General features: G+C 43.5%; 1 protein-coding gene across 1 annotated transcript; it reads left to right on the top strand.

Moving 5' to 3' along the window:
- The first annotated feature begins 11,443 nt into the window (after positions 1–11,443).
- On the top strand, positions 11,444–14,698 carry LOC136496773 (calnexin homolog). The gene is made up of 6 exons (XM_066492534.1): positions 11,444–11,582; positions 11,692–11,761; positions 12,739–13,865; positions 13,961–14,032; positions 14,129–14,245; positions 14,332–14,698. Exons 1-6 carry the CDS (start codon positions 11,511–11,513, stop codon positions 14,473–14,475), a joined length of 1,602 nt encoding a protein of 533 aa, XP_066348631.1. The 5' UTR covers positions 11,444–11,510; the 3' UTR covers positions 14,476–14,698.
- Positions 14,699–17,581: the final 2,883 nt, after the last annotated feature.

Here is a 17,581-nt window from a genome sequence, read left to right as displayed (position 1 = left end):
TTGGTTTGTAATCCCCTTATACAAGCTTGTAATTATTTTTGTATACATTGTGCTTGTGTAGTTGCTCTTGTAATTAGTTAGCTTGTGTAGCTCACTAGTTACCTTCTTGCTTGTGTAGCATAGAAGTAGCTCCCTTGCATGGCTAATTTGGTTTGTGTAACCTTGTTTTAGTCGCATTGCTTAGTTTGTGTAGCTAAGTATTTGCGCTCTCTAATTTGGCATTAGTTGCCTTGTTATTGAGCATTGCTAGTGAGCTTAGTTGACTTTGTGCTTTTGCTTACTAGCATTTGTAGGAGCTCTCCCGTTGCTTGAAATACTAGTGGCATAGGTTTGTGTGACCTTGCTCCTAGAATTGGATAGGTGAGCTCAAGCTAGCCCGGCACTTTTATTGTCTAACTAGGATCTTATAAGGTGCTTGTGAACTTTGATAGAGGGGTGTAGTCTTGACTAGACCGAATTGTTTTAATTTCATATTTGTTTCGGTTAGCCGACGCGATTAAATTTAGAAACGACTATTCACCCCCCCCCCCCTCTAGTTGCCATCTCGACCTTACAAGTGGTATCGGAGCTAGGTCTCTCATTTATGGTCTCCACTGACCCGAGAGGATGGCGTCTAGTGGGCTAGATGTTTGTGAGGCATACATTTTTTATGGCACAAACTTTGCACTTTGTAAAAATCACATGCTTGATTATTTTCGTGCAAGGGGACCTAAGTTTTGGTGGATTGTCACTAGTGGTCTCACCCATGTCTTGGATCATAGAAATCTCATCAAAGTTCAAAGAGTTCTCTATGAACTTGATGCACATGCTTGTTGTTTTCTAATGGATGCTTTGAGTTTTGATTTGATGAAGCAAGTAAACATCACGGGAACCGCTCGTGAGATATGGGAGTCCATCAAGCGCACCTTCGGTGATTCCTCCACATGGAATGATGGCAAGTTCAAGGAGCATGACCACAACTTGGTGACTATGGAAGATTGCTCCACCTCATGGTCAAGTGATGATGATGATCGATCTACTACAAGTTCACTTGACAAGATTGACGGTGAAGCCTTAAGTGATGTACATGATGATCCTACCCCATGCACACTTGATGGTGATGATGGTTCATGCTCAAGCCATGATTGTGATGCTACTACAAACTCTCCAACTACACCATATTGCTTCATATCACAAGGTGACACCAAGGTTTCAAATGTTAATGTGGTTGATCATGTTGATTCATATGATGAGCTTGTAAGTACACTTGCTAGCATGACCATGTCTTTAGAAAATGAGAAAGCTAAAACATTGAAATTGGAAAATGAAAACTCATTTCTAAAGAACTCTTGTGAAGAACATAAGAAATTATTTGATGTTCTAAAATTGAATCATGAGACACTACTTGCATCTCATGAAGAATTATTAGAACAACATGCTTCTCTCATTAAAGTGTTTACAAAGAAACTCAAAAATAATGAGAGCTCATCACATGGATCAAATGATACATTGCAAAATGTTGCTAACCCTTGTGATGTAGGCAAGAAGCATGTATCCACCTCTTGTGATGATTTATTAGATATGCCATGCTCTTCACATATAGATGCTTGTTCTACTTCTATGTCTTGTGAGACTAACCTTTTGAAGGAGAACAATGACCTCAAAAACGAAGTGAAGAATTTGAGTAACAAGTTGGAGAGGTGCTACAACTCAAAAGTAACCTTTGAGCACATGTTGAAGACTCAAAGAAACTATGGTGACAAGTGTGGTCTTGGCTTCAAAAAGGAGATGACAAAGGGGGAAAGAAAGAGAGAAAGAAAGATAAAGAAGCTACAACAAAGAAAGTTCTCTCATACCATGTGCTACCGGTGTCATGAAGCGGGACACCTTGTAAATGGTTGCCCTAACATTGAGAAGCTCAAGAAGATAAAAGAAGAGGAGAGGCTCAAACATGTGAAGTGCTTCAAGTGCCGCACTTGGGGTCATCTTACCTCAATGTGCCCAACCAAGCAATTGGTGAAGCAACTAGAAGAGCCTCAACCAAAGCCACAAGTTGAGCAAGAGAAGACACCCCAATAGCAAGTCAAGATCTCTCATGAAGATGGTGGTGACTTGATGACAAAGAAGAAGAAAATAAGAAGGGGTGGAAAGGCAAGGCATCCAATGCAAACTCAAGATGCCAAGATGATGAGCAAGAATGAAGATGAGAAGAAAGTCTATGCTCACATCAAGTGCTTCAAGTGTGAAAATATGGGACACTTTGCCTCTAAGTGTCCTACCAAGCTTGAGAAGAAGGCTCAAGCAATCCATGAGAGGCAAGACAATGGAAAGCACCACATGAGTAAGGAAGAGAAGGCTCAATCAAAGAGAAAGTACTACTCATGCCGGGAAAGGGGACACATGGCACATTTATGTCCCCTAGATAACACTCCTAAGCCTATTTCAATTGATGATGATTCTATGCTTAAGAAGGATGGTAATGGTACCTCTATGGTTGCTATTGCAAAACATCCCGCTACTCATACTAAGGCTTTGCCTAAGTATGTGGCTCCTAACTTGAGAGGACCTAAAATTGTTTGGGTACCATCAAAAAGTGGATGATTGATTATAGGTACCATCGGCATTGGAGACTTGGTTCAATTAATTTCATATTGATCATCATATGTTGAGTCAAGATATGAAGCCTAGTGCATATCCAAACCCAATGCCATGATAATTGAGTGAAGTCCAAATATGCTACATCATACAAGTGCTATAATTCAAGTTGTTGGTGATTCATTGGATATATTTGATGGCTTGTAAATAATTGAGTTGAAGCTTGCTAGTTGAATGATCATGAGCTAACCAAGGTTTATCTTTTATTGATCATTTCATTTGGGCGCATATGAGTTGATTGAATTGGATAAATATGTAATGTTGCTTGCTATAAGATGATTGGATGGATAATTGCTTAGTAATCAAGTTTGGATTGATTTATGTTGGATAAATTCATGAGATGACTTTTAATGAGTGGATTGAATGGATTTATGTCTTATGAAAGTATTCAAACAAGTTAGTTTCAAGTTTGATTCACATTTGATGAAGTATAGCTCAATAGTTAAAATATGTCCTATATTACAAAAACTAAGCTAGCTGTGATCTTTGCCATGTATGAGTGATCAAAACTTATTGGATTGGTATAAAAATTGGTGTACATGCTCTATACTTATGGTATAAGATGCTGTACAAATTTTATGAGAATTGGATAAGATATGCTTTAGTTTTGGAGTGGATCTTGTCAGATATAGTGCAACAGTTTTTAGCATGTAATAGTGGTGGAAGAATTGAAATCTGGTAGTAATATAAAAGTCAAATGAAGCTCAATTTTTACAGCTACTAAATAACTTAGTGAAGCACATCTCCACCAAATTTTGTGGTATTTAGATTAGTACTTTGGGAGATATGCATTTTTCTTTGAAGAGTACAGAATCTGCCAGAAAAGTGACAATTATTAGATTTATTTGGAGTCACTTTGATTGAAAGGTTCTCAAGTTGGAAACATGTTTATAAGTAATTGAGGCATGACAAGCAAAGAGTACAAGATCATTTGATTGTGGAGTGTACTTTACACACATTTGGTACTCAAATTGGAAGATCAAGATCAAACTTAAGATGGAGATAAAGTTTAAGTTCTAGTGACTATTAGAAATTATTTGGTAGAAAGAAAATGACTTAAATAAGTAGATAGAAAAGGGACTTAAAGAAGGAATCAAGGTTACTCATAAAGTTAAGTCCATCACTTGGATCAATCATTCAAGTTATTTCAAGTGGGTATCAAGAATGGTTCTTTGGAGAGAGGTCACTTTTCCCTAGTGTAGGGGCTTGCCGCCTATGAGTAGATAAACCAAGTATGATACTTGGAAGGCTAACATGAAAGTGATGATCCGAGGGACATTTGAGATGCTTAGTTGAAGCAATTAAAAGGGTTAATCAAGAAAAGCAAGCAACACCCAAAAAAGAGCTAGTCATAATATTTCGAATTGTACTCTCACATTGATGCTCTCATGCAAGCATTGACCAAAAAGATGAAGAAAGCCAACCACAACAAGAAAGTGCACTTAATTATAAGCGGTATTCATTTTATATGGGTGAAGAATGGAATTCAAAATGGTATCTATTGGTCTTCACCAAGCTTATAATTGGACTTCACATTGCTATTGGAGTAATGAATTGGAATCTATGTGACTATCCTCTACTCTAATATAGCAAAGGTATCATTGTAATATGCATGATCATTTCATTCCTTACTAGTATGCGGTTAGTGCATATAGTACATGCTTCATAGGATCATGCATAACAAATGAAATATTTAAATTCGTAGCATACCACTATTGCTTGAATGATTAGTTGATCTAGTGGTTAGTATATGAATTTATTCATGAGCTAGTAAACCCAAGTACTTGTTTTAATTTGGATTGCCAACAAGTGACAAGTACAACATTGACAAGATAACCCTTGCAAGAGGTGTAAAGAAGCTTGTCATTGGTACAAACCGGACTTGGAAGCTTAGGCAAATCAATTTAGTTCAAGTCAACTTAGAAGCTCATAATAAATATCAAGAGTACAAGCACAAGACAATAATACAAATCGATATCTAGTTTGTTTGTTTGAAGTGGTATCTAGACTCAAGTATTTCATCAAGAATTCATAAGTAATGTCTAGATCAACTCACAAGTGATATCCTATAAGTGATACTTATAAAGATAGCAAAGGTTCAAGAAATGACTTTTATTGATAAATCCAATAAGTGGTTCCATACTAGAAAATTCTTTCACATGGTATCAATCATGCAAGACAATGGTTCCATAAGTGATCCTCAACTTTAAGTGATCATCAAATGAAGAATGCATCTCTCACCTACAAGAGCTTAAGTTTAGCAAATGGATGACCCATGATATGACATAGGGGGAGGTGTCCCACAAATTGGTATCATGGTCAAAAATCCTATGTGTGGTATCTCAAGAAGCTCTACAAGTGATATCTACAAGTGGTGTCATTCCAACAATCAAGTGATGTCCATAAAAATGCAAGATTCAAACATCAATCATCTACCCCAAATGCAAACATTTGCATCAATGAGAAGCACACCTTTTAAAGAAATTGATGACAAAGGGGGAGAGATTATACAAAGATATGAAAGCTTTAGGAGACATTAAAGAAAAGAAGTAGATGTTGGACATGGACATGGACAAAGAGGGAGCAACATTGAAGAAAAGAGATGGATCAATAATTCTTGGACAAGAGAAGCACACAAGAAGGGGGATCAAGCTCATGAACTTTGATTGGTTGCATTTGATATGTGCATAGTCATGTGCTTGCTTGCATTGCATAAGATTTTAAATTCAATATGCATGCTTGTGTGGTATATGCTAGTTGTAGAATTTGATTGATGAAATAAAAACTAGCATGCATAGAATGATGTCTAGACACTTGGTATGCTTATCAAGTAATGCTAGTACCTTGCTTTTAATGTGGATCTCACGAGATATTTAGTGCTTTGATTTCCAAGTGATATCTAGCTAACCATGGTGCTAAGGATGAACTTAAAGGTGCAACTCCGATTGGTATCACACTTCAAAGGTTTACTCTATACACCTTAGCATAATTTGGTAGTAATTACTCTTCCACAATTCTAATCTATGCATATGTGCGAGCTTCAAACCAAACACTCTAGCACATATGTAGGGGGAGCTAATACTACCATTTCAGGTTTGTGGTACTTGTTCAAAATCATTTACACATGGTAAAATTGCTTGGGCAAGCAACATGAATCCCAAAGAGCTTAATTTTCATATCTTTGTAGAGTTATCATCAATTACCAAAAAGGAGGAGATTGAAAGGTCCTTGTGTGGTTTTGGTAATTGAGTGACAATCTAGGTGGACTAATTGTGTTTATATGAGATACACAGGTGATTAGTCCACAAGTACATGTGTGTGCGCAACATATGCCATAAAGGTGAAAATGGCTCAGAGATGTTGCAAAGCTCACACATGTGATGATGAAGGAGCTCATTGCACATAAGACATGACATTGAGTCATGTGATCAAGGTGGATAAGATCAAGACATGACTTGGCTTGATGGACAAGTTGTAAGAGTGAAGGGCAAGTCAGAGGCTTTAGAGCGATGGACCGCGTGACGGTGAAGCTTGAGCAAGACTTGGCACCGATGGATGAAGGCAACGATGAAAAGCAAGTGAAGTCAAGATCGATGAACCAATATGATCATGTGATGATATGAAGCGGATCATATCATTGTTGATCATGTTGGTGCATGTGTTGCATCGACATTGGAGGAGATGGAATGGAATGCGCAAGACAAAGGTATAACCTAGGGTATTTTATTTCACCGGTCATAGGTGTGTAGAGAAGTTGATGACCGGGTTTAGAATAGTTGGTCGTACTATCAAGAGGGACAAACTTGTTTGCATATCGGTCATCTAGTGCCACTCGAATGATCTAACTTTGCATCGTCGCTAGGATCGAGTGGCATGGCTAATCCTTTAAAAAATGATTGTGAAAATGCTAACATACATACACATGGTGGTGTTGGCACAATTACAAAGGAGATAAAGTTGGAGTTGATGCGGATCAACTCGGTGAAGAAACGGATGCGATAGGAGGTCACTATGAGTGACCGGACGCTGGTCTCGGTAGGACTGGTGCATTTGATCAGTAGCAGCAGTGAGCACACGGTCTTGGTCTCGTGACCGGATGCTAACGCGAAGAGTGATCGGATGTAGGAGGCCTACGTTCGGTCAGTGCTGACGTACACTAACGTGGTGGCGTGAGGAATAGCAGTGACACATGGTAGTCGAAGATTGATCAGACTCAGGTGCTGCATCCGATCATGTAGGAGCGGACGCATCCGGTCGCAAAACAGAGGCTCGGAGAGTTCTTTAGAAACGACCGGACTCAGGCGTAGAAGCGTCTGGTCATATCATTGTGCTGCGTTTGGTCGAAACTTAACCGTTGAGATCGGGTGGCTCTGGTTGAATGTAGAGCAACATGTAGACGGCAAAGCACGACCGGATGCTGGCAGGGTGCGTCTGGTCGATTCGACCGGTGCATCCGATCATCCCAAAAAATGCCTAGTGAAGGGGTAACGGCAAGTTTATCCTGTGGGGCTATAAATAGAAGGTGGTCTCGGCCATGGCTAGAGCTGAGCACCTTGGGGGACTTTGTGTCCATGCTTGAGAGTGCTTGGGAGCCCTCTAACTCACTCTAACTTGATAGTGTTCATCCGATTGAGTGAGTGAGTGATTCTAGTGCGATTGCATCATGAGGTTGCATGGAGTGGCACTAGATGGTCGTCTTGCAAGCCAGTGGTACTTGTTACTCTTAGAGGTTGCCACCTCCTAGACGGCTTGGTGGTGGTCTTCGTCGAAGCCCGCAAGAAGCTTATGCGGTGCTCCGGAGAAGAGCTTTGTGAGGGGCATTGTGCTCACCCCGCGGGAGCCACGAAGAGCAACTCTAGTTGAGCGTGTCATTGAGCTACCCTCACTTTTAGGATAGGTTTTTGCGGTGCCCGACATGCGGGCTTGGCGGGTGATGCCAATTAGCCGCCGAACCACCAAGTGAGCGGTCGACACAACGGGGACGTAGCGTGTTGGCAAGCACATGAACCTCAGGAGAAAATCACCGTATCAACATTGTTCTTCTCGTTGGTTTGCAATCCCCTTACACAAGCTTGTAATTATTTTCATATACATTGTGCTTGTGTAGTTGCTCTTGTAATTAGTTAGCTTGTGTAGCTCACTAGTTACCTTCTTGCTTGTGTAGCATAGAAGTAGCTCCCTTGTGTGGCTAATTTGATTTGTGTAACCTTGTTAGTCATATTGCTTAGTTTATGTAGCTAAGTATTTGCGCTCTCTAATTTGGCATTGGTTGCCTTGTTATTGAGCATTGCTAGTGAGCTTAGTTGGCTTTGTGCTTTTGCTTACTAGCATGTGTAGGAGCTCCCCCGTTGCTTGAAATACTAGTAGCATAGGTTTGTGTGACCTTGCTCCTAGAATTGGATAGGTGAGCTCAAGCTAGCCCGGCACTTTTGTTGCCTAACTAGGATCTTATAAGGTGCTTGTGAACTTTGATAGAGGGGTGTAGTCTTGACTAGACTAAATTGTTTTAATTCCGTATTTGTTTCGATTAGCCGATGCGATTAAATTTAGAAATGACTATTCACCCCCCTCTAGTCGCCATCTCAACCTTATACCCTCACCCTCCTATAAACTTCCAAGGTGGTCCTAAACCCACCAACCACAACCACATATAAGCCACTTGGGCCACATGTGCCAACTTCACCACTACTATAGGCTACTACTAGGCTAGGGTGTTACATTCACCCTCCCTTAAGGTCTGACGCCCTCGATAGCTCACCACAGATATATATACACATATATATATATATACATATATATATATGGCAGATGTCCAGGACCACCCTTTGGTACACCCCTCTACGGGCACGTGCAACAAGGGTTGATGCTCCGAATACCATCTGTAACACCCCGCATCTAAAAACTGCTTACATGGCCCAGCTCCACACATGGAACAGGCCTGCATACACGTAGCACCTCGCTTACACTTTCGTCCTCGCTTTGTGTAAAATGGTTAACCCGAAAGTGCTACGTTTGGAACGACAAGGCTTATAAGGTGGCCCTCACCCTTATAAACTTTCTAGGTGGTCTAAACCCACCAACCACAACCACATACAAACCACTTGGGCCACAAGGGCCAACTTCACCACTACTACAGGCTACTACTGGGCTAGGGTGTTACATCGGCCACGCTAGGGTTTCACTGGAGCTCCGTGGCTGTGGCTGTGGTGGGACGGTGGCTGGTGGCGGGGGCGAGGACGATGAGAAGGGCAGGGTCGAGGACGACGACAAGGGAGGAAGCGAAGGAGGAGGGGCATAGGGAGGGAGAAATTAAGGGGCGGGAGAGGAGGCGGACGTGAGGTAGACGGCAGGAGTAGCTATGCCTTGCACCGGACAGGAGCGCTAGTTTATCATGACTTCGCCCATTCAAGACGGGATACGCGCATGTTCTAAAACTTGGGCCTGCTCGACCACTTTGCTTGTAGCCCACAGAAGATGTCCTGCTCGTCCTGTTGTCGGACTTGGCACAGTGGGCACGACCGTGACATTCCCCCTTCAATGCCAGGATGGCTCCATACAGTGGCGCGAGGAAATTGTTGCTTGACGAACTCCAAATCTTCCCACGATGTGAATAGAGTGTGCACCCTTGACAACCGTGCGATGCTGGAGAATACTTTTAGGAATGCTCCACATGATGGCATTCGATAGAGGTGCAACAGTCACAGAATGGTGAGCACCCACCGCCTTCTTCAGTTGTGAGACATGAAAGACATGATGCATCGAGGAAGAAGCCGGGAGCTCAAGTCGATATGCGATGGAACCAATGCGAGCCAAAATACGACAGGGTCTGAAGAACTTAAAAGACAATTTCTGATGACTGCGTTGCGCTAGAGATGACTGCACTTATGGTTGTATCTTCACGAACACCTAATCATGAACACTGCTGATCCGCCTGACACTTCATGCAATGCATCTCGATTTAGATGTTGTCGGATCACCTCTGTCATCAATTCACGATAGGTCAACCAAGACGCCAGGTCAGTAATTGGTTGATCAGTCTTTAGGCTGACGCCAAATTGATGAGTAGGGTAACCATACATCACCTCAAGTGGGGAAAGGCCCAAGGTTGAATGCTAATTGGAACCTCAAGGGAAAATGGTCCATCTCTTGATTGGTGCATCTAATGGCCACGAGTTTTTCATGACTTTGCTTCGACTCGACGCAAGCTTTGAGATGACACCACATACCGCTTCGCGTTCCTACGAAAACTCCAACCGGGTTTTGAGGCCCAAACCCGAAAACCGTTTGCTGGTGGTTTTGAGGCCTAAACCACCAAATCCCTTGGAGAAGCGTATCTACTACGCCTCTTACACGATATCGACACGTGTCACTGTTGTCCTTGACCGCCTGATCACCAGTCCTCTTTCGCCTCCGCTTGACTTGGTCAACCACCGTCTTGACTTAGTCAACACGACAACTCTCCTCATGTACTCTTGCTTGTTGATGTCGACAAGTGTCAGCTACCCATAGTCAGTCTTCCGGCCATCTTGGTCTCTCGGTTCAAGCCTCACATCTGTCGTCGCCGCTCTCCGTCCATCGACTTTACACGTCTCTACTTATCTTCATGGCTGTCGAATGTCTCTGTGCTCTACACCTGTACACCAACACAACTAAGAGACATGTTGCCCACACACTCACGCTATGGTTAATCTCAAACTGAACCAAAGCCTGATGATGTCCTAATAATCACTCATCACAACTTGACATATGTTTGCAGGGGATGATCATTTAATTGTTGTCTTATATCAGGCTCTGCATGTACGTGTTCGGTGCTATTCATAGCAGGTCACAAATGTGATGTAATGCAAAAAAAAAGAGAGTGGTAATGGCCTCCTGCACAAGCTAATGCAAAAAAATGAAAAAAAATTATTTCAATTAGTGATTTAAATAATTTGAAATCCCAATTAAATTAGTGTTGATAAAAAACATTTTAAATTTTGGCACCACAACAGTTTGGACGAAGCGGCACCAGAGGAAAGGAAAGAAATTTAGAACTCTAACCGACATAAGTGGCATAGTAGAAAAACCGAAGGAATTTAGAACTCGTACGGACTCGAGGACAACATGGTCATTTCATTCACCTGTTTAACACCATTAGAGACAAAATGTGATAGAAGTGGCATGTAGAGAAAAAAAAAGTTCACAATAGTATCACCGGTGTCCATAAAACTTTCTTAGTTCTCCCTCTGTCAAATGGTATTAATATTTATATATCCAAATAAATTTATTATAAAAATACATTCTCTAACTAATCTAATAATACTAATTTTAGTATTTTTTATATAATTTTGGTCAAAATTTAAATTGATTGGCTTCTCGGGAAACGAGAATTGTATTTTTTTTGGACAGGTGGAGAAGTAGATACAGAATTTTGAACTTTTATAATGGCACACGTGAAAAATAACTCAAAATTTTTACGTACTCCGTATTTCGGGACGGAGATGCCATACGGCCATACCCCACTTTGACCGGCTCGCCGGATACCACCGTTGTGCGTGTGCGTGGGGTGGGGCGGCTGACATTGCGTCCTACAAGCCTGAGGCGTCACGAGTCAGACGTGGCAGCGTGCAATTGGTCAGCACCACGTCCCGCACCCTCCCATTGGCCGGAACAAGTCACACGACGGCCTTTTCCTCGCAACGCCGGCCCTCCTGCCCAGATCGATCGATCTCCACCGTTCCTTCTCTCCCTCTCCTAATCTCAGCCGTGCAGCCACTCCACAGCGCCCACCCCTTCTTATACCCCCTTCCTCTGCACCCTCTCGTGGACGGACGCTTCGCTCTAGTTGGAAGGTTTCGAGAAACTCCCCCGGCTCGAGGAGATCGGGACTGAGCAGGATGATGGGAGGGCGCGCGCTACTGCTGCTCGTGGTCTCGGCGCTGCTCGTTCAGATCCGCGCCTCAGATCCGGTAATCTAAGCGAACCTGTGGCGATTTGGCTATTTTGTTTTTCTGTTCTCTCAATTTTGTGGGTGAGATTTGTGATTGTCTCTCCGGGTTTCGGTGTTGTTGTTTGCAGCTGCTGTACGAGCCGTTCGACGAGGACTTTGAGGGGAGATGGGTCGTCTCCAAGAAGGATGATTACCAAGGTATGCGCGCGCATCGTTATGGTTTCGCTAGATCTGTTTAGATCCGTGGGTTTAGTGGGGTTGGGGAGCTTCTTCGTCCCAGATCGTAGTTTCCGGTGTTTAAATGGGGAGATAACTGTGCAATAACTCATGAGATCCACGATTGATACTGTCAGTCATGTATGTGCTTTAGTTCGATCGGATGTGCTTCGCTAGCAGCACCCGCTCTAGATGCAGAGCCGTGGCTAGCCTCAGCGTTCCAACGTACTATGCAATCGAGGAGTGTTGTCTCCTTCCAGCTTACAGTATAACTTTTTGACTGTGCCGGCACAAGTTACAATGGTTTGTAGCTGTTACGAATGGTTGATGTTTCTGGAACTGCCAAAATGTACTGATGTATTCATGACTTGAGGGAGTGACCTCATCGATTCATGACTGGACGGAGTGAGTAACTTATACTAGAATATAGCATGAGACATCAGGAGAGATTTTGGATAATTTTATTTATATGCATGTGTTAATGAACTAGGTTATTCAAAAAAGAATAAAATTGTCAGTATGTTCATTTTGATAGTGGTATCTTATATTCCTGTAATCCTGTGCCACATTAAACATTCTTTATATGGAGTAAGCTTGCAATCCTAAGTTTTACTAGGTGCCTGTTAGATTCTAATATTCTGTTTATCTCTGAACATTTTTGTCCATGGTCATAATCTGAATATGAATCTATACAGCCTTTGTACCCTACAAACACGACCATAATTGGACTATTTTTTAGTCAAAATTTGCTAAAACAACATGTTGCTTGCATCTGTGGATGGAGGGAGTAGTATCGTCCTGTAATGCCACTTTAAACAGTATTCTTATACGCAATCCTTATTTTAACTACTAGTTGCCCGCCATTGTTTGAACATTGTTGTTACTAGTCATAATTTCTGTTCTTTCTTTCTTTTTTCTGTCTGTTTCATACCTTAATGCTTACATACTCTGGTTTGTAGGTGTGTGGAAGCATGCCAAGAGTGATGGCCATGAGGACTATGGCCTCCTTGTTAGTGAGAAGGCAAGGAAATATGCCATAATCAAGGAGCTTGATGAGCCAGTTACCTTGAAGGATGGGACAGTGGTCCTGCAGTTTGAAGTGAGACTTCAGAATGGCCTTGAATGTGGAGGTGCCTACATTAAGTACATCCGCCCTCAGGATGCTGGATGGGATGCCAAAGAGTTTGATAATGAGATTCCATACACTATTATGTTTGGTCCAGATAAGTGTGGGTCAACCAACAAGGTTCATTTCATCCTTAAGCACAAGAATCCTAAGACTGGAAAGTATGTTGAGCATCACCTCAAATTCCCACCTTCTGTCCCATATGACAAGCTCTCTCATGTCTACACGGCTATCTTGAAGCCAGACAATGAGGTCAGAATTTTGATCGACGGGGAAGAAAAGAAGAAGGTGAACTTCTTTTCTGCTGATGATTTTGAGCCAGCACTTATTCCATCCAAGACCATTCCTGACCCTGATGACAAGAAGCCAGAGGACTGGGATGAGAGAGCTAAAATCCCTGATCCAGATGCAGTGAAGCCTGATGACTGGGATGAGGATGCCCCGATGGAAATTGTGGATGAGGAAGCCACCAAGCCTGAGGGATGGTTGGATGATGAACCTGAGGAGATTGATGATCCTGAGGCAGCCAAGCCCGAGGACTGGGACGATGAGGAGGATGGTGAATGGGAGGCGCCAAAGATTGACAACCCCAAGTGTGAAGAGGCACCTGGATGTGGCGAGTGGAAGAGGCCAATGAAACAGAATCCTGCTTACAAGGGCAAGTGGCATGCACCTATGATTGACAACCCCAACTACAAGGGAATCTGGAAGCCTCAGGAGATCCCCAACCCTGAGTACTTTGAGCTTGACAAGCCTGATTTTGATCCAATTGCTGCTATTGGGATTGAGATCTGGACAATGCAGGATGGCATCCTGTTTGACAATATCTTGATTGCTGATGATGAGAAGGTTGCCACCTCCATTCTTGAGAAGACCTGGAAGCCCAAGTATGATGTTGAGAAGGAAAAGGAGAAGGCTGAGGAGGATGCTGCTGGTGCAGATGGTCTTTCTGAGTTCCAGGTGATCCATTTTTCTGATCTTTTGCAGCCATAACTGTTCTTTCTTTATTATTCATCGTGGTTCCATCTTGTCCCTAACTGGTTTTGCTCCTGCAGAAGAAGATTTTTGACATCCTGTACAAGGTCGCTGATGTTCCGTTCTTGGCTCCCTACAAGACCAAGATCATTGTGAGTTTTGGAGATATTTGCTATCCTCTCCTGTCAAACGTCAGGATTCTTGTGTTATCAAGAAAATAACGTGTTATATCTATATCTTGTGCACAGGATGTTATTGAGAAGGGAGAGAAGCAGCCCAACATCACTATTGGCATTTTGGTCTCTGTTGTCGTCGTGTTCGTTACTGTTCTCTTCAGGATCCTGTTTGGTGGCAAGAAGCCAGTGGTAAGTTATTTCCATCCAATGTTTTACTGCTGTCATGGTTCTGAACTTGAAGAGAATGCTTAATCCACTACATTTGCTTGTTCCAGGCACCTGCAAAACCTGCAGCTGAGGCGAAGAAGCCCAAGGCCACAGAGACCGACGATGCTGGAAGCAGTGGTGACAAGGATGAGAAAGAGGACGAAAAGGAGGAGACAGCGGCCCCACGTCGGAGGACCCGAAGGGAGACGTAGAGACTTATTTTTGATGTGCTTGGTTGTTCTGGCGCCTGCTTATTTTGAGAAACTCTTAATATTTCTCGAGTGTATAATAGGAGCCTATGTCACCTCTGCGGCTTCCCCTGCTGCTGATTTGTTTTTACATGGTTAGACCAGGACCCTTCACGAGCTGTAGAATTTAGTTCTTGTTGGTCATTTGTGTGCTGTGCCTGACGGGTATAAATCACTTGTTCAATCAGATAGAGGTGATGGTTTTTTTCTGGTAGATCAAATGAAGGAATATTTCATATGTTTTTTTTTTGGCAATTGTTCAGTTGGGTGAATGCCTTGTTAAGTTCTCGTTTCTGGATGTCTTTTGTTTCATAATAGGATTTGGTGGGCATTTTGTTTCAGAATAGGATTAGGTGGGCATGGATGCTTGTCAGCACTAAGCAGGTTGATGTCTGGAATGTTTGAATGTTCCATAGCTAAGTTGTTTTGAACTCTGTTGTTTTGCAATGGTGAATCCATATGTAGCTGCATGGTCTTAGCGGATCCCAAAAGTGTCAATGAATTTCAAATGAATTTCAAGTGCGTCTCACAAATCATGGTAGTCCAGTCTGCCGTTCTTAATGGGATGAACTCTGTCCGCTCAATTATTGTCCCTCCAAACTCCAGAGTCCTGTCGAAATCCTCAGCCACTTGTACTGAAGAAGCCTCAGCCACTGTACTGAAGAAGTTGAATTCTGACTGAAGAAGAGTTCATAAATATAACTGCAAGACATGAACAAAGCGTACGATAGGGTGGAATGACATTTTTTGAGTGAGATGATGCTGCGGCTGGGATTTCATAGAAGATGGGTTGATTTGATAATGAAGTGTGTTACTTACATCGGTGAAATACCGTACAAGAGTGAACGGAGTGCTATCTGAGGAGTTCATACCGGAGAGAGGACTACGACAAGGCGATCCCATATCTCCGTATTTGTTCCTCTCGTGTGCTGAAGGTTTCTCTTCATTGCTGCCCAAGGCTGAAGTGGAAGGGAAGATCTGTGGTATTCGCGTTTGTAGGGATGCCCCCTCGGTCTCCCACTTTTTGCGGACGACTCACTGATTTTGTGCAGAGCCACTGAGGAAGAGGCGTCCAATTTGAGGGACCTGCTGCAGACATATGAAGAGTGCTCCGGCAGGTGATTAACTCCGATAAATCTGCAGTCTTGTTTAGCCCAAATACAAGCGACTTTCAGAGAAGGTGAATCCGGGAAGTATTACACATACGTGTTAGGATTGATCTCCCACCAGTTAGGCCCAACAGCCTAACTGGACCTTGTTCTCGCGTCCTGATCGGGGGCGCCCAACCCTACATGGTTAGTGGGCCCCCGTCGCACAGCGCTATAAAGGAAAGGTAGGGGCCGGGGCTCGCAGTACAAGGTTTACCGCGCCGCCAGTCACCCCACCGACATCCTAACCCTAGACCCGATCTTGAGAAGGGGCGCTGCTAGCGACGGGAAGCACCACCGATGCCGGCAACGCCACCCCGACGCACACGCCGCCGCCGAGGACGCCACAGTGCCGACTCCCTCTCCACCGAACGTCGCTGCCGGTGCGCAGATGGCGTCCGTCAACGAAACCCCGTCCGGAGCTTCGACAACTACGGCATTCGATGGTTTGCAACATATCACCCCTTTCTCTCTGTCTCTCTGTGAAACTCGAACACCTATTCCTACTACCAATACATCCCGATCTGATGAATATGCCTAAAACGAAATCTAACAATGGTACCGGAGCCACGGTTCGACAAGAAATCAGATCGGGGAAGTGAAACCGACCGATCTGATGCGGATCGGGAAAGAAAATAGAAAACCAAACCCTAAGACCTAACCCTAATTCCCCAAATCAAATCTGAAGAAGGGATTGAAGAAGGGAAAAGGGGAGGGTCGGATTCCGAGAACCCTAGACGCAAATCCGAAAGAGAGAAAAGGGGAAGAAGAAAGAAAGAAGGGTCGAAACCCTAACCCTAACCCCAAGTTTTCCATTTGGATGAACGAAAAGAAAGAAATCAAAAGCAAAGAAAACGAATCGGCAAGAACAAACCATAACCCTAACCCTAGTTTTTTCCCCATTCGGATAAACTCGAAAAGAACAACTCAAAAGAAAGAAAGGGGAAAGTAGGGGTAGGGTTAGGGTGCATCGGATGAACCTTTTCGCCAGCGCGGGAGAAGAAGCCGAGCCGGGGGCGCGGGCTCACCGGGCTCGGCCAAGGAAGCGCCGCGGCCAGGCCGCTCGACGGCGGCGTGCTCACCCGTTGGGGAGCACGCGTGCCGGCGAGGGGGCCGGCGACGGCGCCAAGGCTCGCCATGGCCGCCCGCTCTGCTTTCCTCGCTCGCGGCTGCTCGGTGGCGGCTGTCTCCGCTGCGGCTGAGAAGAGAGAAAGAGCGAAGAGAGAGAAAGGGGAAGAGCCGAATGACCTAGGGTTTTCAGGCCCCCGCGCGGCGTTGGTTTTGATCCGGCCGAAGACGGCGCACGACCGTCCGATCAAAACCTACGTCCACGGATCCACGGGCCATCGCCGGCCCAGGCGGGCGCTAGGGCGCGCGGCGATTTGCCGGCCCAGGCCCAGGTTGCGGCCTGGGTGCGGCCTGTGCGCGCGAGGACCGCTGGGCCGAGCCGGTTTCAGCGCGTTTTGGGCCGCGCTGGGCTGAAATGAAAGAAGGAAGAAAAATAAAATTTTGTTATTATTTTCCAGGAGTAATTTTAAATGCATATTTTGATGAATTTGAATGATTTTGATACAATTTTCTGTGCAAATTTTATCCAACGATATTTTGCTCAGAAAACAATGAATTTTTTTAGTGCTTGTGGAAAATAATAACATGAAAAGATTATTAATGTTTCCGCTGTGCATGATAATTTTCGTTCTCTTTTGATTAAATTTGAACCAACGAGATAATTTAATTTTAACTGAAGTGATGATTTTCTGATAATTTTGATGAGATTATGATGTTGTTATTTTCTGACCAACGTTGTTAATAACAATATTATAATTTTTGATCCATGAGAAATTGTGCATTAATTTTACTTCTGCCCAACAGTGATGTAAAATGTTTTGCATGAATGAATTATAAGTTTTAATTTGACCAAT

Source organism: Miscanthus floridulus, chromosome 12, assembly GCF_019320115.1.
Source record: "Miscanthus floridulus cultivar M001 chromosome 12, ASM1932011v1, whole genome shotgun sequence".
NCBI classification, from domain to species: Eukaryota; Viridiplantae; Streptophyta; class Magnoliopsida; order Poales; family Poaceae; genus Miscanthus; species Miscanthus floridulus.
The sequence above is the reverse complement of the archived record's forward strand: the minus strand, read 5'-3'. Positions and strand labels throughout refer to the sequence as shown.